The sequence below is a fragment of the Dreissena polymorpha genome, chromosome 4 (genome assembly GCF_020536995.1).
Source record: "Dreissena polymorpha isolate Duluth1 chromosome 4, UMN_Dpol_1.0, whole genome shotgun sequence".
NCBI lineage: Eukaryota > Metazoa > Mollusca > Bivalvia > Myida > Dreissenidae > Dreissena > Dreissena polymorpha.
The window spans coordinates 141,709,063-141,732,044 of record NC_068358.1 but is presented as its reverse complement, the minus strand read 5'-3'; the positions used below and the strand labels follow the sequence as shown (position 1 = coordinate 141,732,044).

Here is a 22,982-nt window from a genome sequence, read left to right as displayed (position 1 = left end):
CCACATATAGAGCGCGAAGCGCGACACGTATTATTGATTGTAACAATGAGTTGCGATAAAGGAAGCAGCCGCTTATTAAGGAGGAGCTGTGTCCCAGCAACCCGTTTCCCTAGAGTTCCTCGGAGTTTTTTTTTAAGAACCACATATAGAGCGCGAAGCGCGACACGTATAACTTATAATCCAGGTGGTATGGGCCCTTTAGCATTATCCGACCACTGCGTCCATAGTTATCTTCCTTAGAATTTGAGAAATTTTAAAATCCTTGTTCGAAGTCCAAAATTTTCATCCGATTGTTCCCAAACTTTCACAGGTTTTTTTTTCAATGAGGACCCAACCCAAACTCTATATGCGCAATATCGGACCATAAGACCAGAATAATGTCTCTTTGAATTTAAAAATAAAAGTGAAAAACTGCTTGGTTAAGTGATTATGTCAACATTTTTCATCAGATTCTTTTCAAACTTACAGTGTCTTCATATCAATGAGCATTTTTACCTCATTTAAAATAAGAAACATCGGGGCAATGAGTCCAGGATTTTTTTCTATTAAATTTGACAAAATAAACAATTTCCAATTGTTTAAAAGATTTCACAACTTTCGTCTGAATCTTTCCAAACTTGTTAAGTGTTTTGATATCAGTATTACTCGAACCCTATTGGAAATGAAGAATATCGTAGCAATAAATCTATTATGATCTTTTACTGAATTTCAAAGTACTGTAAAATGCAGCTTCTTAATACAATTTACAGTTTTCATTCAATTTTCTTTTCAAACTTTTACAGTGTTTTCATATCAATGAGTACTCAACCCCTATCGTAAATGAGCAACGTAAGAATAAGTTCAGAATCATCTCCCCTTGAAGTTGAGCAAATTATGAAATTACGCTTACATCATGAAGCAGAGTTTTTAAAACCTACACAGTTCTGTTCCATTAATGAAAACTGCCCACGGATACCAGTAAAAAAAGGAAACCAATGTAAATAAAATGAACTATGAAATATTTTGGAGTTACAACACAAAATCATAGATAATGGTTATTTGGGGGTTATAACACAACATCATAAATAATGGTTATTTGGGGGTTATAACACAAAATCATAGATAATATTTACCAGTATCTTTTTTCTATTTTGTTTAAAATAATCGGCCAATATATTAAAATTTACAGATGAAAAAAAATCGTTCCATGTAACTTCATTGAGTGCCTTTTACACTGCAATTCCCGACGCCCTTTGATGCTTTGCATCAATACTTATTTTGTCATTACTTACAATGTGTCATATGTTTCTCTTAAACCATGAGAACGCATATGTTGCAAATAATTCATAACTAATGACACATATTTGATGGCCACAATAATCAAATTCATAAACTATTTAGAAACTCGTTCAAATCGAAATGGAATGTAACAATCGTGAAAAACGAGGCCGATTAAATCAAAATATCATTTTTATCAGAACAGGGAGCTTGTACACAAAACCTGCATCGAAGGAAACCAGGAATTATACAAAGGCGACACAAGACGACCGACGAAAACAGCAACCCATTGCTAACAAGGGACGAGAAGCGAGCAGAACCATGTTTAAAATGATTTCATTAAATTAAGAATGAAATAAATGTGTATAAAGAAAATAACCCAGCGTCAAAACGCTTAGATACATAAAGTGTAAACAAAGCAGCTGTATAAAGCAGTCTTCTCCAGTGATACTTTTCGAACTGATATAAAACTACCGTGTGTTACTGCCACAGGCACAGTGGTTATACATGCGGTATTGCCTTTAAGATACGTGATTAAGGGCCTTCCACTATCCTGTCTTTATGTAAGAGGTGAAGTGAAAACGGTAACACATGGCAAAGAAGTTCATTGAATGAAATGTCTCTTCACTCCTTTGACAAATAAACATTTCAATGAATTGCTCGAAATATAAATAAGTAAAAGAACAAATGAACAACGGGTCTTATTTTAAACCAGTTGTCATTTCATTAAAATATACGAAAACAACGAACATTTCAAAGTACTCAAAACACTGTTAGGATGTTCAATTCCGACTGCTGTCGGGAATTTTCGACAGCATCATAATGGTTATTTTAAATTTGAAAAATCACAGCCCGGGATTGGAAGCTACGCTGAACCAATCCACGTCAGTTAAATGATATATAAGGAAACTAGAAAGGCACGCCAAAATCCTGAGGTGCACTCTAGAAAGTCAGTAGTGATATTATTTTAACTGCATGATTTACATTCGCCAGCTCTGTTGTATATGCGCATTCCGAAAAATACAACCATGAAATATTTCTAAATTTGGATCGGTTTACGTCGCTTCATGAAGTCACCGTTCACTAAACACTGAATGGAATGCGGAAAACATGTGCGACATATGTGCTTCATGGTTTAAGGGCGTTGTACAATGTTGTCAATCAAAATTAGAAAACAGTGTTATATTCAAATGAAGTATGCATATCTTATTTTAAAACAAGGTAAATGAGTTTGCACAACCTTATGCAGTTGGCTCCTCTTAATATTGATTATAGAAACCAGACATGTACAAAGCCGAGCAAAATAATTTATAAATTCAAACGTGTACTTTTGGAAACCTCAAAAAGCGCTGTAAATATATATGCATGTAAATTATGTTAACTAATAATATACTAAACTACAGTCGAAACCCGATGGCTCGAACTCGCTTGGCTAGAATTCCCGGTTGGCTCGAACTCGCCATGAAGCAACGATTTTTTATTGCTATATATTCATATGATTTTTTGTCGGATGGCTCGAAATCGCTTGGCTCGAATAATTGGATGGCTCGAACTGTTTTCACAGTCACGGCTACAGTTTTCACACGTTCTTTTGTTCGGTTGGCTCGAACTCGCTTCTGATCGCATAAATGGCTGTTAATTGATTTGCCCTTTTGATTAAAGGCACACTACAATTGATGTCACACCGGTTGCAAACATGCCATCGACTCGATTGTTATTTGATTTGAGTAAAAGATGACATTCTGCAAAACATCTGGCTTTTTTTTTATAAACGCATGATTGTTATGGCTGAAACGGCTAAATCGCTTCCCGATCCGGGTGGATGTCTAGATCAGCAATATAGACGGGTCCGCTGTTGGAAGTAAAGGGACACGGAGAAAGTTAAACGTAAAAGTTGCAGAGAAACATATGGAGCCATTTTTGCAGTAGAAATTGGAAAAAAGGCGATAAATTAGGAATGTATGCTTTGTTTCTAAAAGCGCTGTTCCATGAACCCGTATATGTGCTACGTAAAAACATGATGATATAATTTACTATTTGATATTTGTTTGATTGAATTTGTTACTGTTTTAAAATATTGTTTAATACAAATATAAAGTATGTAAAAATATAAAGTATATATTTGTTTCTTATTAATTCGAAAGCATTAAGTAGTACGAAGTAGTACGGAGTTTAGGCAGTATTAATACACTTCAACTGGAGGTGCAAATGTATTGCTAACTTATGGTAATTAACTAAAGTATATTAGAAATCGGATGGCTCGAATTTCGGATGGCTCTAACTATTATTGTCGGTCCCGGCGAGTTCGAGCCATCGAGTTTCAACTGTAAATGAAAATAAAAAAGTTGTTAACTTTTAATTTACTTGAAATACCTCCTGCTTTGACAACTTGAATGCCAATATGATTGTCGACACGAAAAGACTTCCGTGGGATGATGCGAGTCGTCTAAGAATTTGATATTACAATGATGTAAGCTGACATATGCATTAGTGTTTACATGGACATTCAAACACAGATTGATTTGCAATCAGTGCATGAACAGCGGATGTTATGTAATGCATGCAGATCTCTAACGTATTATGCTTTTACATGTGCCACTAATGGAGATAATCCGCACATACTTGATTAAAAGTAAGCTTCAAATGAGGCTTATGCGACGCGTGCCTCTAATTCAGCGTAAAAGCTGGATTTTACTGCACATGCCTGAACTAAATTCATTTAACTAAAACTCTCTCCTCCATTTAAGGTATATAAACGCATCCTGTCTAGCTTTATTATGTGCTCAGATTCGTCAGAGCAGCGCCCAAGGTGAGTTATTAGTTGACAACGATATGTTTTTCTATCTTGAATATTGTTTTAAAAACTTGATAACAGATAATTGGTATTACAAACAATCCTTCGACACTGGTTATTATGATATCATTTGATAAAATTTAAGTTTTTGTTGTCATTCTATCAAAAAGTACCTTATTTTCTAATAGATTTTTATCATCAATGACTATTGATAATATTTTTTTTAAAGGGACTTGACACAATAAAAATTATGTTCAATAATATGATAAAATGAATGACAATGGCAATACTATTATGTAGTGGCTGTACTATATGTAAAGTTGGTGTAAAATATTTAAACAAATTGGAAATCGCACAGTTTTTTTTAGAAATAATTTCACATTGTTTCCTCGCGAATATTCTATTCGAAAATATGTTTAATAAAACGTTTATTAATAACGATGTTTTCGTTTAAAATAATTGATTTTTTGTTTGAAAGAACGTGCATAAAAAGATCAGACTGTTTTGGTTTTGATTCATTCCAATGCGTATGACATGCGTCAAGGAAATTCGTAAATTACTCTGAATTCAGTTAATCAAATAAAGTTTGACATTGTAAACATGTCTCAGATCCTATACGTGCTGCAAAAAAACAACAACAATGAAGATCGGTAGTTTTCATTAAACGTTTTTATCACATGAAGGCGTTGTTTTAAACTTTTACTTTCTATTGAAATCCATGTAATGGGTACTTGTAACGTATTCTTTTCGACCACAGCAAATGTCAATATTTCCTTTTCAAGTGATCCAAATCCATACAATTTTGATATCTTATTGTAAATGCTAAGCACCGACACATAAATCTACTAAGGCTAAATTCTTGCTAGCGCTTAAGCTACACATGTTGCATAAAGTATTTCAAAACATCAACAGCAAGTGGCATACCAAATTCAGCGAATCCATTTCGACCATTATATTCATATTGCGTTGGTATTTTAATAGCAAAACTGATTTAAATATTTAAAAAATGAATATTTTGAATTTACCGGCATTTATCGTACCTCTGTTTTTGACAATTTGTAAGTTACATGGACGACTTAATATTCGTTCCATAAATAAACGTTTGCTTGAGCTAAATCTGGTCTTTATGATTAAATCGAAAATGAGTTGTCAAAGATGGCCTGGAATATAAAGTTAAAATTACTTTTATTTTGAAATAACATAATTTAGATTCATCATAGATTTCAATGGTTTACGGACGTATTATTCTCGGCTAAGTATGTTTTTTTCTATTTAACAAAACACATTTTATGACCACAATACAAATACTGTGTTGTTATCTTGTCTCTGTAGGTAAAACGATGTTCTCAGCAGTCTCCTTCTTGCTACTCGCCACGTTAATTGGAACGGCGTCAAGTCAGTATCCATGGGGACAATCGGGTATTGAAATTAACATATTTGCTTAATTTATATGTTTGATGATGTTAACATGGGCACACATTCAGACAAATTAACACAAACAATTAACAAAAATACATGTCAAAGCATAATTAACATAACATAACATGACACATTGTGTAAATAAGACCAATTTTCAGTCGCCAAGCTATTAACTGCCCCTAGAAGTATTGCCACTTTTCGCCTTATGGAATTTAAATCAAGGCCTATGTAGATAGTTTAAACATATTGTCTGGAAATAGGTATTATTGTTTTCTCTATATATACACGTGTTTGAATGCAATTGTTCTGCGGCCCAAATCCGCATGTAAGTGTATATGGGTTTTTGTTTGGATTGAATGTGTTAAGAAAAATATTGATCACGAAACATTTGTAAAATTCATGATTCATTTAATTCATCTGCATGCAATATTTCATTTCCACGTGCACTTTTCAGTCAAACACTACCGAATACGTGCAATTATTATGCATTAAGTATTTAAACATAATCCAATTAAGTATGGTGAGGAATGTCGTGTATGTGTGTTACATCTTTATTCTAATACTTCCAGTATGCAGACTGCCTGCCGATCCCGGGAATTGCAAGGCATATATGCCGATGTACTTCTTTAACGCATACACTTGCACATGCGAAATATTTATCTACGGCGGTTGTGGCGGAAACGGAAACAGATTCGATACGTTTGAAGAGTGCATGACCCGCTGCGAGCGCACGTGTTATTACAAATAGTATGCAACCACAGTATCGTTGACAATATTTGATAATACAGATTAACTCCTTCAAATGATTTTCTGTGCAAACTACTTGTCCCATTGACAAATATTTACAATTACTACATTTAAATATTTGGCTTTTATAAAACCGTACCCTATGTGATAATCATTCAATATATATAGACTTCCCATTATTTAGTTATAATTGGACAATCATCAAAAACCTGTTCTCATTGATCTGCACGTAATCACTCTCGTATGTACACGTAATAACTATCGCGTGCGCACGTGTTAGCTATATTGTTCGCACACCAAAACTAAAGCGTGCACCCTTACATGTATTGCAAGCGTACGCAATACTATCACCTGTCCACGTAATACTTCCTCGAGCGCACTCACTAATATATCGGGGATTGAACCCGTGTCGCTTTGGTACATGCAATTCTAACATTGGTGGCCCGTGTTCAATCCCTGTTCCAAAACAATTAGCATTTCGTTGGTGGTAATCATATCGGGCATGCCGGGGTTCATCCGGGAACTCTGGCTCACTCCTCTAACACTATATATCAGCACGATTGAGAATATATTATAATATACTAGATATAGTTGAAATGGCAGCTATAATTTAAAAAATCGTCCAAACTTTCACGATTTTCGTAAGTAAGCTAAGTAGGAGTGCTGGAATACACTCTGTATTAACACATAATTCAGTCTCAGACGCGGAATGACCTCATTAACTTCGAGATACACTCAAGTACACATCGCGTCCGCGCATAATAAACATCATGTGTTTACTCGATAACAACCTCATGCTCACGTTTTAACTGTCTAAAATAAAATAGTTACGATGTCGCTGGAAAATTAAACCCAAGTTTCAGCAGATCTGCCTTTGCACAGCGCAGCGCATACAATATATATGCAGAACGCCGAGATGCTCGCTGTGCAGCTCCCGTGCTACCAAAATGTTGTGAATGTGGGGTGCAAGGGGGCATAGCATAGCTCGGTAAAAATCATTTAATTGACGTTGAACAATATAGCCAATGCGAAAAAAACATAAACAAAACAATGACACTATCCTTACAAACTGAACAAAACATGCAATCCTATGAACTATGAATGAAAGGAATATTGCAACGAATACACTTATTTACACACGTTTCGTAATACAATAATACAACATGTTTAATGAATACAATTAGTTTTACAATTCGCCAGGTTGGATTAAACCATAAGAATGGAACGTCCACTTGAAGGTCTTGGCAAATGCACACGTGGTTAGTCAATTTACAATGAAATAAAACAAATATATCGAATTACCAATGAGCATCTTTAATCGGACTAATACTGATTATGATTTGACATAATAAGTACAGGCATTGGATCAGCGTTCAAGGGTAATACTATTGAGAGAGAACAGATTTCACACAAAACGTGTGTTTAAAATGTAAGTCATTCAAACTATGTCTGGATAGAACAAGATCTTTTGAAAATCTAAAAGTAAAATGGAAAACATATAACATTATAAATTGATTTTGAAGTTGCATCTACGTGCTACTTAACTAAAGAAAATACAAACACAAATATATTAGTTGCAGAATTAACAAGATACACCTTGATATCCATTTAAAATAGTTAAAAATAAATATGTAAATGTTTTCCACTACAATCTTATAGAGAAGAGGAATAAGACATAGATAATATTACTCAACTTTCTACACTATGAGCATAATAAAAACTCAATTAAATTAAATTGTATCATCTTGAAAACATGACACAGCGTTGCAGCAATTACCATCTTACGATCACCTACAACATCTCTATTGGTCTCAACAGTTAAAAATAGACAACATCAACATTTGGAATAATATGCAAAGAAAACGAGACATCAATAACACATCATAGAGAAAACAGCATATGCCTCTGTAAAGAGCCCTTAAATTTAAGTAATATATACATAATTGAACGTACACGTATTAGCATTTACTAAATATCTTGCAATTGCATTACCAAATAACGGGAAACATTGTCATGACTAATGACACATGAACACATCAAATATAATGCAAATGTGTAAGTTTGCGCAATTACTCCAATTTGCTTTTAACAATAGTTTGCACTGATGTTTAGAGAACACAAAATCAATATAGTTGAAAGCATGATTTCACATACTTAAATCAACAAGCATGCATATTTGGATTTATCAAATCGTCTTGCATATGACGGAACCCCATAAGAAGAAAGAATTTGCAGGCAATGTAACTCGGGTCAAGTTGGCACCGAATTGCACTATCTGCTTAACTGTGATTTCTTAAATACTGAAAGTAAACAATTCTTAGGTAATGACCTCCGCAATGCTTTCCTTAGCTCATTCCTATCATCTGAATCCTTACATATACTTAAAAGTACAAGCAAATTTATCTGCTCCCTGTCCAGTAAATTTAAACGCTAACAAAGATTAAAATTTAATACAATAACATTCTTGTTTATAAATGCTAATGCCATCAGACCACCACAATTATAGAATATGTCCTACTTTAGTGCATTTTTGATTGAAAGTGTACGTTAAGTTTGAATCTTATGCATAATTATGTACTTAAGTACCTTATTGTTCATATTGATCTTAAAAAAAAGAAAGAATTAAGCTTTGTTAACAATATAATCAAAATAAAAGCCTTATTAAAAAACTGACCTAGAAGGATTTTAACTCCGATAGGAAGAATTCAAGTAATTAAAACTCTAGCATTACCATGTTAACTCATCTTTTTGTTTCGGTGCCTAATCCACCACATAAATTGTAAGCTGAGATTTTGTCAAACTGAATGTAAAACTATTCAACATATATTTTGGGAATGTAGTCATGTCAATAAGTTTATCAAAGAATTATTTTCTGGATGTAATTACTTTTCGAACTTTTTTGATATGCATTCCTTTATTGGGGCTGCAAATACAAGCTGCCATTTAAATTAAGTATTCGTTTTTATAAAACAATGTATTAATTATTGTAAAATGAACAAAACTAGACCCACTCTTACAGCAGCAAAATCGTATCTGTCCTTATATTCATTCAATTTGTCAAATACTAACTAAATAAAACTAATTATTTTAATGATTTGCGTAAAAGTATGTATTTGAAAGCATTATATTACATACTTAAATAAACCAACGTGCACAAGAATTAAAGGCGGTTTAATACTGAAATAGAATTATATTGATGATATTAAAGCTATACAATGCTAAAATACTAGTCATTGTGTGCACATGCGCGAAATACATAGTTAAGGGGCACGAATGTATGAGAACATAGCATTTAACACATCAGTTATGTCCATTGCATGTAAACAAATGCTCAATGATCAGTAAAGATCTGTCTTTTATATGAATTTCAGCGAATTATGGCCGCTTTGCCTTTGGATTCCAAAAATAGAAACCGAAAATAAGATGGCTTATCATATGTCAAACTAAAAACTAAAATGCCAGTTTGGGGGGGGGGGGGTATTTCAAGCGTTGGATCGACCTGAAATTTTGTTTTTATGGTACAAATGCAATGATTATGATGTGGATGCGTTATTCCATGATCTGAAAAGGTCGAATCTCCTTTAAGAGTACATTACACGAAATTAGTGTGTATCCCTCCGTGGTCCATTCGAATGTTGTGCCTATTGCTAAAGAGTTCCTCATCTCTTCAGCTCTTAAAAACGATTAAACGATCGCATCCATGCTTTTCTGTCATTATTCCCTGCATACTAGGTGTGTCTGCAACATATCGGTGCATTTCAGTGGGGATAAAGTTGAAAGATTAACGCTTGGAGTGCTTTCATTGAAGAGCGGAGCGTTTGTCAAAATTTCACTAACGAAACTTTGTTTTCCGAGAGTGCTTGCCTTTGGGCGAACTTCACTTTCTAAAAGGTTGCGAGACCATAAATTTTGACTGCATTTATGTAAAGAGGACATTGTTATCTTCAAAATGATACCGGTCTCGCAAAAGTTGATATCTAGGAAATACAAGCTTAGAACATTTACAGTTTTATAATGGGACCCTATTGGAAATTGAATTAGTGTAATACAGCCTGGAAAAAAAGCATATATAGGGTATTTAGGACCAATATTTATAGAACATCACTTATAGATGTGTTATTAAATTGGTTGATTTCTTGTAGCGGTATAACATATGTTTAATATATTAATGTAAGTGTGTGTACGTTTTCTTATTTGAAAACATTGATTGTCGGGTTAAATAAAGTTTAAAAAAAGTACGGAACCCCGACTTTTGCGCCACCGAGCTCACCCGATCATGTTTTTAAAAACGTTCAACACTTACAACAAATCAGTTATGTCCATTGAATGGAAAGATGTGTAAATGAGCTGTTTAGTTCGTTGTTTTATATGATTTACAACAGAATTAAAGTCGCTTTGCCTTCGGAATCAAAGTACAAAAAAGCAAGCCAGATGGCTTATACTGTGTCATGCTCACAAGCGTTTTGGGTATTTCTAGTTGTCAGATCCATCTGAATGTTTTCACTTGCAGTACATATATATTAATAATGATGTTGACGCGTTTTCAATGAACTAAAAGTGTTGGTTTTCCTTTTAAGGTTACATTTCACAAAATCATATTGTATCTATCAGTGGCCTATTCGGAAGCCGAGCTTATTTTTTAAGAGTTCCTTTTATCTTCAAGTTTAAAGCGATGAAGCGTTGTCATCCGTGCTTTTTGTGATTATTTCCCGTCTAGATATCGGTGCATTTCATTGTGGGTTAAGTTGAAAGATGAACGTCTGTGATGCTTAAATCGAACTATGGGTCTGTTGTCGAAATTAACTTCCGAAACTCTGTTTTCCGAGGGTTTATGCCTTTTAACAAATTTTACTTTCTTATTTGGCGACCATATTTAATTGATTGCATTTATTGAAAGTGGACAGATTTATATTTAAAATGATACCAGTCTTGCACAAATCGATAGATATAGAAAATACAAGGAACATGCTTTGAAAGTTGACAGTATGGAACCATATGGGATTCTTCTCATTTTGAAAATGGTTTGATTATTATATGCTGATTTTATAATGTTTCATAGGCCCACACATTTATATTTAGGTGCTGTCCTTATTGTTAACAACTTATTGAACTTGCACAAAGATGCAAATGTTTTCATTCGTTCAGTAACACGCTGGAAACCAACATTTGTTTAGCAAATAATCTTCCTCGTGAAATCAGTACAGGTAATATTGGATAAGAATATTGGGTGATGGTTACAGGTTGACAAATTTTGACACCAGGGTGTTAAATTATAAAATGATTTTCAATCGATCGCTGTTTATCGACTTATAAAAAACAAAGAGGAAATCAGTATAAAATATATTTCTGTTTAACGGCTATAAAACAAATAAAAGGACTTATTAACGGTTTGGCTATTGTCATATTGTTTTTTTTTCGAAATTTCAGTGAATAATGAATACAAAATACGAATAAAATTACAAAATATAAAGCCTAGACACATGTGCATATATTAGGAATATTGATAAGCATGTGATTATAAATAATGTGTATCAAAGCCTTTTTTATTGGTAGAAAGACTCATTTACAATTGAAATAGACAAAACACATATGAAACTCTTTATTAAAGTTATAGATTAGACTAAGATTGTTCGTGCCATGAAATTACAAAATAAACATGGTAAGCATACATTTACCGTTTTTTACAGTACACCATATAAAATACTCATGTATTTGCACTTCAAAATCCAACGAGCTTATTTCCAAAATAAGTAACAAGGAAGTGGTTGAATGACTTTATCCAATTAGTCGCAAAACACTTGAATTAATGTAAGTGCGTTAGTTGTCGTCTAAGATTAGGAACGACAAGGCTCATGTTTTTCGTCTTAACTGCATTCAATTGAATAATTAATAGGATTTCTATACTGGATATTCGTGAAGAAGATACTTACTTTAAACGAAAAAGTACATAAAAGCGGATACATATTTGTTTGTCATCCCTGATTTGCCTTAGCGGACTTCATAGTCTTATCTTGAGCGAGACTTAAAGCACATGCATTTAGCATAGTTACCAAAATGAAAGAATGAAGCTTAAGTAATGATGTAAGATGCTGATAGCATTGGGCTTCTCAAAATTTCACCTTTTTAAACGAAAAAATGGAAAATAGTTAAAAAGGGAACATATATGACAACACAACAACTTGCATATTTAAAAGTTTCCTTTCCGCTAAAGGAAATTTGAACAATATATAACTATATAAGATAATGTAGTTTCGACGATAAACAAAGGATTTCCCGTTTTGTAATACAATTTTGTCACTATTTTGTCAAAGGACAAATTAGTGAGGATTTCTTTTCTGTTAATGTGTGATATCAAAGGATACTTATATGAGCATGTATATTTATTTTACCTCACATTATGAATTATACAAATCATACCTTTGCAAAATAGAAATGGAATACTATTTTGAATATCAATAATAAAAAATGGTCGGAGTTGATGTATCATCTTTGTTTTGCGTATACCAATACATGTAACATGCATGATTATAATTATAATAATTGTTGAAACACCGTTTAAATAACGATGAAACGCATGTTTTTCCTATTGATGTAATCGAAAACTGAACATACTGTGGGAGAATCTTGCACGGGCGTTTTAACAAAGATATTACTAGCTTCTTACATTGTATATTTTGAGTTGTGTCTTCCGAATCTCAGTTACAAATACATTTGAACATACGGTTGCTGACATGCAATTAAGGAAGTAAACATGCATACAGTGCTACGAATACAATATTGAAGAACACAGATGATGCATTTTGTTCAGGTTTATCGTAGCCAGTTATGTCATATGTATAACCAAACTCCGCATTACTTAATTTCTTTGGTAGATATGTTTCCAGTTTAATTCCCAAAGAAATAAAACGCGTGTGTTGCTTCAGATGGTGTATGTGTTGACATTTTAGTAGTATTGGCAGTCATTTCTATAAAGAAGAGACATCCTTCTTTCGTTAAACATATTTTCTGTTCATATATTTTAAACAATGGTAGGCGATAAAAGATCGTAGTTTGGAGCATATGAAGGTTCTGTTCAAGTTAAAATGCACACACCCAAACTTGACGCTCCTGCGGAAAAATAATTGTTTAAACTTTACGGCACTTCCGCGGTATGTTAAGGTCAATGAATATTTTGCAATTGGAGTTGGGAAAGTTGTTCACGGATGTCCTTTATCTACTGATAATGATCTCATATTATTGACCGAAACTCCTTTGGAAGGCGTAAGACATTTTGAAAATAGTGGACGCAGTTGGTTAGCAATACCAGAAGAACAACAGAGAGACAAAACTCACATAGATCAAGAAATTGTGGATAAAACAATTAAAATGTTACGCAAATTTTCGCCGAGGAAATTATCAGGACGAAAACCATTCCCATTCTTTGTAGCTATTGTGTTCAATAAACCACATTTGCCGTTAATTTTTCCTAAGTCTTTCAGAAGCCATTACCCAGACGCTGAATCCCAAGACGATCCATACCCACCTGTTAATACGCCGCCTATTGCAAAGAATAGATGTTATCGGGTGAACAAGGACGTAAAGGCTAATCGAAAGAGTGAACACAAGAAGAGGAATCTACCACAATCATATTTGGTGAACGTAAGAAAGGCATATTACTCACATGTTTACCGCACATTATGAATTATACAAATCTTCCGTTGAAACATTGAAAAGGAATAATATATTGAATATCAATATAAAAAAAACCTACACATAATGGTCGGACTTGATACATCATCTTTGTGTAACGTATACCAATACCTGTTTTTATCGAACAATGACAATACTGTGGGAGAATCGTACTTGCACATTAAAAAAAAGATAATTCCGTGTCGTTTTGGGGTGACCACGGATTTCAGTAAGGCGAGCACATACTTTTTTTGTGAAAAGGTAACATGTTGATTATTATTAAATAAACGATCGATTGTTTTTTTCATGAGAATGATAAAACGTATTAAATATTGCAAATAGCATGCCCTGTAAACAAAACAGTGTTGGGTCTGGTTTTAATAAAACCAAAAGTTTAAATATACACATAATCAACATTAACTGACGTGGCATATAATTCTCGTGAAGTATAGATGCGGGCATCTCACTTGATATCGTCTATATGTTTTCGACATTGGTTGATCCGGCTGGTCTTTCTACATGACAAACATGTGCTGAAATCCCAAAAGAAGTAACCTTGTTTACGAGAGGTACAATTCTGATGCCTCTTATAAATAACCCAGACGATCCTCTTAAAACAGTAGCATTTTCGAAATATCAGCGCAGGGGGTATATGGGCTACAGCATGCGCACGGACAGGTTCCGTTCACCGAATGGGCAAAGGGCAACGACGCGCCCGTGTACAGGCACAACTAGAGCAATCTGGCTGGCGTGGAACTGGATGGTCACTACATTGATCCTCAAGAGAACGCCACCAGGGCATTCAACAAAAACAACGCAAATGATAGGCAAGAGTTAAGCCGCCTTTTATGATCGTGCTAAGAGCGAAGCTTGTAGCTCAAGTTAATCGGTATTGCGGTATCATTAAGTGATTATATTTCACTGCTTTATTTTATTATTGCCAAAGGAAATTTGAATAGTGAAAACACAATTAAACCACGGTAAAATATTAATAATGAACACATTGTGTGTTTTGAAACAACATTGAAATATATATATATATATATATATATATATATATATATATATATATATATATATATATATATATATATATATATATATATATATATATATGCATTTATTATCATTTTGACAACATCCGATATCTTAACGTGCATATAATTGAATATTGAATCAAGACGGCGTTGATCTTGCTGCGATGAAAGAACATTGGTTTGCTATTACGAATAACGGTATCCGGACAAACGGCACCCGGTCAATCGGCACCCAGTGTTTTTTTGCATACGCGGACAGTCGGCACTCTGTAAATTTGACGACGCGGACAGTCGGACCCTGTAAATTTGTCGACCCGGACAATCGGCACCCGATTTATTTGTATACCAGGACAAACGGCACCATATTTGAAGTTCCCGATCATAGCTATATGTATGGACAGAATCGTTGTGTTTTTATTGAGGATATCACTGAAAATCCGGTTCAAATCGGTTTTAATTTTAAATCGATTCCCGCTTTGTAATTGATTAAATCAAGCGTATTTGAAAATTGTGACGACACATAGCGGTAATTACGGGGATAATTAGTTGATAGCGATTATATAATTATTTCATCAAGCAATGTTCAACGTAATCTAATTGCAGAAAACAAACAGCGTGAAAAACAAAATCAGCCGACAATATTTGCGGTGATTTTCAATAATGACGATTAAATAATAATTTGCAAAAAAATAATGAAGATTTAACCGTTACCGATAAAGCACGGGGAGATAAAAGAAATTTTCCGAAATTTAGAACTTCTGTCGGACACTGATTGAGAAGAGCGCTCTAGGCCACGATGTCGCACAAGTTGACGCGTGTATGACAATACACAGGGACGAGTGTGTACACAGTAATCTCGATACCGATAAAATAATCGCCATTGTCTTGCATCAGCGTGAACATTTGTTAATGCAGCATACTAACAAAATATCGCGGAAGGAGAAAAATAATGCATTTAATGTCAACCTTTTAGTGTTTTCTGTTGTGTGTAAAAGTTGTTTGCGAAACACAACCTTCGCAAACCTTTACGTGTCGTGATGAATTGCATTTTTGTTATGAACTGTTTCCATTGTCATTCCTCTATATAAGCTAGCTTATGTTCTTTCGCAGATTGTTGTTTTTAGGACAAATAATAAGATTAGGAATTATTTTATTGTCTTTGACGTATGTAAATTGTTTAGAGGTGTTATTAAACCAATAAGCAGATAACGTTTATCAATCCACACTTATATTGGTTTGATAACACAGTTTGTTGACTGGATTTATTAATCACCTCTTTTACCAAACCAATTAGCGGATTGGACTAATAAATTAACAAGGTGCTGACGGGCTTAATCGATCGCCTTTAATCGGGTACCGTTTGTCCGGGCATACAAATAAATCGGGTGCCGTTTGTCCGGGTATACAAATAAATCGGGTGCCGATTGTCCGGGTCGACAAATTTACATGGTGCCGACTGTCCGCGTATGCAAAAAAACACTGGGTGCCGATTGACCGGCTGCCGTTTGTCCTACAATCACGAATAACATCACACCGGAATGCGTCTCCGTATCATACACAGCTAAATATTGAGGACGATGGAAATACTGTATAATATAAAATTATATATTACACATAATACTATAATGTAAAGGTGTATTTGAGTGTACAAATTATAAACGCATGAACGAAAAGAAACACCCACAAAAATCAATTTAAAAATTAACATTGGCAAGCGTTCTCATTCATGCGATTCCGTATTTTGTTTTAGATGATTTTCGACGTTAAATGATTGATAAATTGTAGGGAACGAGAAACGGAAGTTAAATGAAGTTTAAATCAGTTTAAAAAAGTTTTAGTATGTCAGGAAATATTGTCAAACGACTTCCACCAAAGAATCGTTTTTCGACTTAACAGGTCGTTTGCGGTACATGTTATAATCTCCGTTATTTGTCACCGACTGAATACTTTCAGACAGTGGACAGCTTTCCGCCATATTATGTGGGCTCTAAACATTGGGGAGCGCGGCATGCTCGATGGGATACGTTATCTGTTAATCTGCATTATATGTAGAATGTATGGACGAATGACGGATATGAATAAGTAATCGATAAACATTTAAATGGCAGACGCTTGTTACACAAAATAATTGCTTTTTAAAAGTGCACTAACACGTGTGCGTGTATCGTGAACCATTCAAAACTTCTTCCATTGGTTATGAAGACGTAAGTTTATCATCCTCTTTAAAAAAGACGTATCATCAGAAGAGAACAAAGCAACGTATACATCGCAATAAAGAAATATGTAAATTATCATTTACATGTTTCTTACCTAATAACGCGATCAACATACGTCTATACGTCCTTCATTTACATTAAATTATGAATCGAGAAACAACCTTACACAATAAACATGTACTCGACATAACACACAAATAAACAAAATAGCACTGAACAATGAAGAAAACTGGGATAACCGCCTTAGTTAAACTACGGCCATACTTCCCGACACGCCCGACGTCCAGTCTGGATCTTGGTGACCCTGTGGAACATCGAGATAGGGGACATCATGGTGAGGACCCTGGACAAGATGCTTATGACAATGATCTTGATTTAGTTTGTAATTTTTTCATATTATTTTAAGATGAAATCATAAGCAACCCCTTCATTTTTTTCTTTTTCATTACGATCTGTCGAGTTGTAAAAGGGAAATCATAACATGATAATGGTTAAAAAATATATGAGGGCTTCAAATATATTTTTGCGAACACGTAACAAAGCCTCGATTTTTAACCTTAAAGTCATTTTGCTTTGACCATTATCTAATGTCTATGTTCTAACCTTTCTGCAAATCGTCTGAATGCGACTATCATGTGGACTAAGGAAAGAAAATTCTTCAAATGTTTACAGACATATTCATAATCAGGATTAATGTTATCTTCAAGCATTGACAAAAATTCATTATACAATGTTTACACGTTTTTGTTAATGTTTCACGAAATGAGATAATCAGAGCTTTGGCTAACTAACTAGGGTTAACATAGCTTCATACGTTAATTCTATTAATAAACTAAACAACACGGACATTGCAGGGTCTTGCACTGTTAGTTTATACAATACACTGGTTATTGTGAACTTCATGATTTTTTAAATATAGCTTTAACCAATGATATGTAAGTCACACTAAATTGTGGTTGGCTATTGTTAAGCTAAGAGAAAATGGATCTTCTTTTTATATTTAAGGGTTTCATGCTTTATTGAACTGTTTATAGGCGTTTTAGGATGTACTAACCGTTTATAGTTTCACCTTGTAAAACCGTATCCCATAACGTGAGAATGTCTTAAACTTTTTTCGGTTTCACCCCGTACAACCGTAACCCATTATTGCCAAGATCGCCTTGGCGTAGTGGATGTGGTGTCCGCTTAGCGACCGGGAGGTCACGGGCTCGATCTCCACTGTGGGAGCGTTCTTATACATTTGTATATGTGATTATTGTGATTTTCCGCCCTTTTCCAGATGTGACAGATGAAGAACAGTAATTAGCACCAGCAACGGCGAATGGTGGTTTGTGATTAATTATTACCCCCTTTTCATCTATGTTATAGATCAGGTTGGGCTTATCAGTCAAATCATGTTTTGTTAATGTTTCTCTTAGGTTCTGTTAAAAATTAGAGAGCGTCTCCCTTGAGGTCATTTTAGCTCGAGCTTGATAAAGGGCGATTGGTTTGAGAACTTAAAGTTCTGGCCAGGGCTTCAACAAACCATAAATCCATTTTAAAGATTTGACTGAACAGGAAAGTCAAATGTTATGTCAATACACTCTTTTCCGGTGTACCAATAGCCATATTAAGCCATTTTATTGAAATGTTCCACCAATATATTATCTCATTGGTAACAAAGGCAAAGCTCCTGCAGATTTAATGTTTACATTGACCCTTCCAGCAGTTCTATCTCTAGGAGTGGTTTGTCGCACGTTGAATAAGGCAGCCGCTTTTCTTACAGAAACACCATATTTTTACTAGCTTGTAAGCATGGATAAAGCTACTGAGATCGTCTGCTTCACTTTTTATTTTATGTGGACATTTAATAAAAAGGACAAATAAAATGTACAGAATATTGACACATTTGTATAATGATAGTTAAATTTATATTTTAACATGCAATTATACCTGTTTTTTTCTCATTTAGATTTTGTTTGTTTTTATTTATAAGCGAAGTTATGTCAGTTCCTCAAAATTCTCGGAGCGCTTGCGTGTGACGTCATCAAAATGTCCGCGTTTTTAATGTAAACAAAGTAATCGAAATTAGGTCATCCTCGAAATAAGAGAATCGTACAATATGTGATCAGTAAATATAAGACCAGAAGAGGAGAAAATAAAGTGCTGCGTAATTTTACACCCAAATCTGATTTTTTGTAAAGAAAATTGATACTATAAAGCGTAACAGAAACTCTTAAGTCGCCAATGTTAAGAAATTATCATGATAAAGTCATTTAACATATAGAGCGTCATTTTAGAAGTCAGGAACTGTTTGAAACGGCCCTTGTACAGTTTTCGAATGGTTTTGTCATGATCTGTTCTATTATCCAATCGGAATGAGCATAGTTATCAAATGTACTTCTATGCAAGAGGACATACATTCAGTTAACTGGTCTGCATCTGCCCGTAAATGCACTCAATCTGATGATGTAGATGCGTAGGGCAGCCGCCGTCATCATGGAAAGAGGAGAAATAAAATTGTTTTGGGAAACAGAAAAATACCTTGAGATGATTTCTTCAACACTCTCCGAGTAATATCCATGCGAGACCCATGTCACACGAATTGTCTTCAAAAATAATATTCATCTTGCATAGAACACTAGCGTTATGATTTAATATAATAATAATAGCCGAATTCAAAGCTAAGTCATTCGCCATCGATAACTAACCGTTAAACTTAATATAACGTAGGCGCATACTACCACTGAAGTAAAATTGGAATTGTAAAAGTAAGATATATTCTCAACTAAGTTTTTCATACTCATTATAAAGTATCGCTGTATTCGCAACTTGGTTAAGCCATTCTCACGACATCGTAAATGGGCAAAATATTAAGAGAACTGGAGACTTTTGGACACAGCAATACGACACTCGTATCGTTTTGGAATGACCATTAATTTCCGTTGGGAGAATCACTGTGGTTATAAAAAGATACATTTTCATTATATCCTAATACTAATCTTTTTTTGTCCATGAGTAAAGATGAAGACATAATACATATTTCACATTGGATGTTGAGTGATTAAACCCGTTCAGATTTAATTAAAGCAGAATGTTTAATAACATAAATAAGTATCATGCATGAACGAAACGAGGCATATAATTCCTCGACTAAAAACCGCGGACGTTATTTAAAACGTAGTACTAACAACCGTTTGTCACATGACTGTCCGAACTCAATTAAAAAATGCATTTTATTTTATTTCAGACTAATTTTGAACTAGCGACCTACTTCCCGGTGATTATAAAAATTCACGGACTGACGGACAAAGGTGTAGTCTCGAGGCAAGTCATCGAGTCCGCGGATATGCTGTCGATACTAATGGATGCGGCTGATCTTCCTACTTAACACATAGGTATTGAAAACTTACTAAAAGTAACCATGTGTTCGGAAGATACAAGTCAAATAATTCAATATAGATCCAACTGCATAACTTTCCTTTATTTCACAGTATATTTTATCTAAGGGCAATCTTATATGCAACAAGATTAGATATTCTAATGCAATAGAATATATAAGTATATATATATATATATATATATATATATATATATATATATATATATATATATATATATATATATATATATATATATATATATATATATATATATATAATCACGTTCTCCTACGTCGCTTGAGATGAAAGTTGCGTACATGCTTAAAAAATACTTCAAATACAATGTTCAAGCTTTGGTTAAAAATATATGTTATTGCTTACATATCTAGGGTTAACACAGCTTTATTTGGTAATGTGAACAATAAACTAACCAACGCGGACATTGCAAAATCTAACAATCTTTGTTTAGTTCATTCACTGGTTTATGTATTCCAACATTTTGTCTTAATATCCATGTGTAAATTACTGTCAACAGGCGTTCGTAGTTTTAGCGAATGATGTGAAAATGAACAGATATTCGATTCCACAGTCAACATACATTGTAGTTTGCTATATCTTTGGTTGTATACAACGCGATGAGTGTGTGTATATTTTAAAGTGTATGAGGTATTTCCGCACCTGAGGCAGGATTTTGTGTGGAAAAGGACTGTGCAACAGAACTCATACCAAATTAACATACTAGTCCCATGAAAGTTGGAACGAACTTTAGATGCAATGTTCACCTATTTCTAGTTGTTATTGGCATACTTTCCATTTTTTGTAACATAAATTGTGTGTGGTGTGTGTGTGTGTGGGGGGGGGGGGGGGAAGGGGACGGAGTAGCCAAACAAAACCACGCCTGGCTGGAATGGTCGAAAGGCAAATACATTTTCTCTCTGGAACTGGAATTGTACACAGGCCGCTAAAATGAGGAGCGTGTGTACCTAAGCGGCCCGGGTTTAATCCCCGTGATATCATGACGTGCGCTTGCGTTAGTATTACGTGAGAATGCGATAGTATCACGCAAGTTCGCAATAAAGTTATCAGTGCACACTACAGCGACTGTGCTCGAACAAGATAGAAGAAAATATCATGCGATTACTATTACATGCGCCTTTAACAGACATACTGGATCTATAAAGATAAAGATATAATACAACTATAAAACATCTCTCATCATAATTATTTAGATTATGTTTGCACATTGTGTATATAGTATTTACATATTGATGGTATTTATTTCCATGCGGTTTGATCAAAACTGGAATTAACAAACTTTCCTCTCGACTTTTTCTGGTTTAATAGTGTTTGGCTAAAACAGATGAATAAACTTTAGATACTTTTTATTCTGACGTAATTTATAATTAAATTTCGTTGCACATGTTCGGTTTTTAGAAAATTTTGCATCAGATTTGTATTTTTCAAATTAACAAACACATATTATTGTTAATTTGCTCTTTGTCAGCCTTTATTTTTCGTGCTGCTTGGTTACCAAGATACTTTTCTCTCGAAGTGGATCCGTGTGACACCATAGTAGGGGAGCCGGTTTAGTCGCAAAAAACCGACCACTGAACAGGTTTTACTACTATATTACGTGATACTAGTAGCAGGTTACTTCATATTCTTTTTACGTTTTAAGCAGTTTAACTCTTTAGATGCAAACTTTTGTAATTGATTAAATGTGGTCTATTATTAATTTAATACAATTGTATTAAATTAATATGCCCATTATATCACTTTAAGTTAATAATCAGCCATCTAAGATGGCTGATTATTAACTTAAAGTGATATAATGGGCATTTTTCACTGTTGAATTGAGCTGAAAAGAATTAAGAGGTCAAAATAGTTAGTTAAAATGTGGTTACTGACGAATTATCTGCAACTCATCTTGCTACCAGTTGTTTTTAAAAATATATTTTATATTCGATATCTTACGTGACCCACCCAGTCCCGTTAGGCGAAATGATCCTTAAAACAAAATCATGTCTTTGTGTCGTATGAACGAATCTGCACTAAAACTAAATTTAGGTTCACATCGTATATGCAAGACCAGTTGTCAAACGAAATTACGGTTGATATTCAAATGCATTATTTTTCTCTTTTCGGGATATTGCTTTAGTATGTTGATGCTGCATTAACAAATATAAGTGTATATGAAGTGAAAACACCAAAAATAAACAACGGTTGCGATAGACACCTATAAACTGTTAGATGCCCATAATATCACTTTAACGAAGTCTGCATTTTCTAGTTTGTTTAAAATATTAAACTCTTATTTTGAATAGCAACAAGATCACATCAATACAATTATCATTGTTATACATTAACAATATTATTTCCCCAAAATTAGCAATGTAAGTATGCCTATCTATCAAGCAAACAAAAGCATAAGTCGATGATTTCAAAACTACAATAAAAGGAGGCATTATTACAAAACGTGTCA

The 22,982-nt window shown here is 34.0% G+C and overlaps 1 protein-coding gene across 1 annotated transcript in view; it reads left to right on the top strand.

The window, feature by feature from the left end:
- Positions 1-3,996: 3,996 nt before the first annotated feature.
- The window catches only part of LOC127878847 (BPTI/Kunitz domain-containing protein-like), a 35,972-nt gene continuing 16,986 nt past the window's right edge, over positions 3,997-22,982 (top strand). Inside the window, exons 1-3 of the mRNA XM_052425371.1 lie at positions 3,997-4,066; positions 5,384-5,470; positions 6,040-6,204. Of these exons, the coding sequence (XP_052281331.1) occupies positions 5,392-5,470; positions 6,040-6,204 (244 nt within the window). The 5' untranslated portion in view covers positions 3,997-4,066; positions 5,384-5,391. The remainder of the gene's footprint in view (positions 4,067-5,383; positions 5,471-6,039; positions 6,205-22,982) is intronic.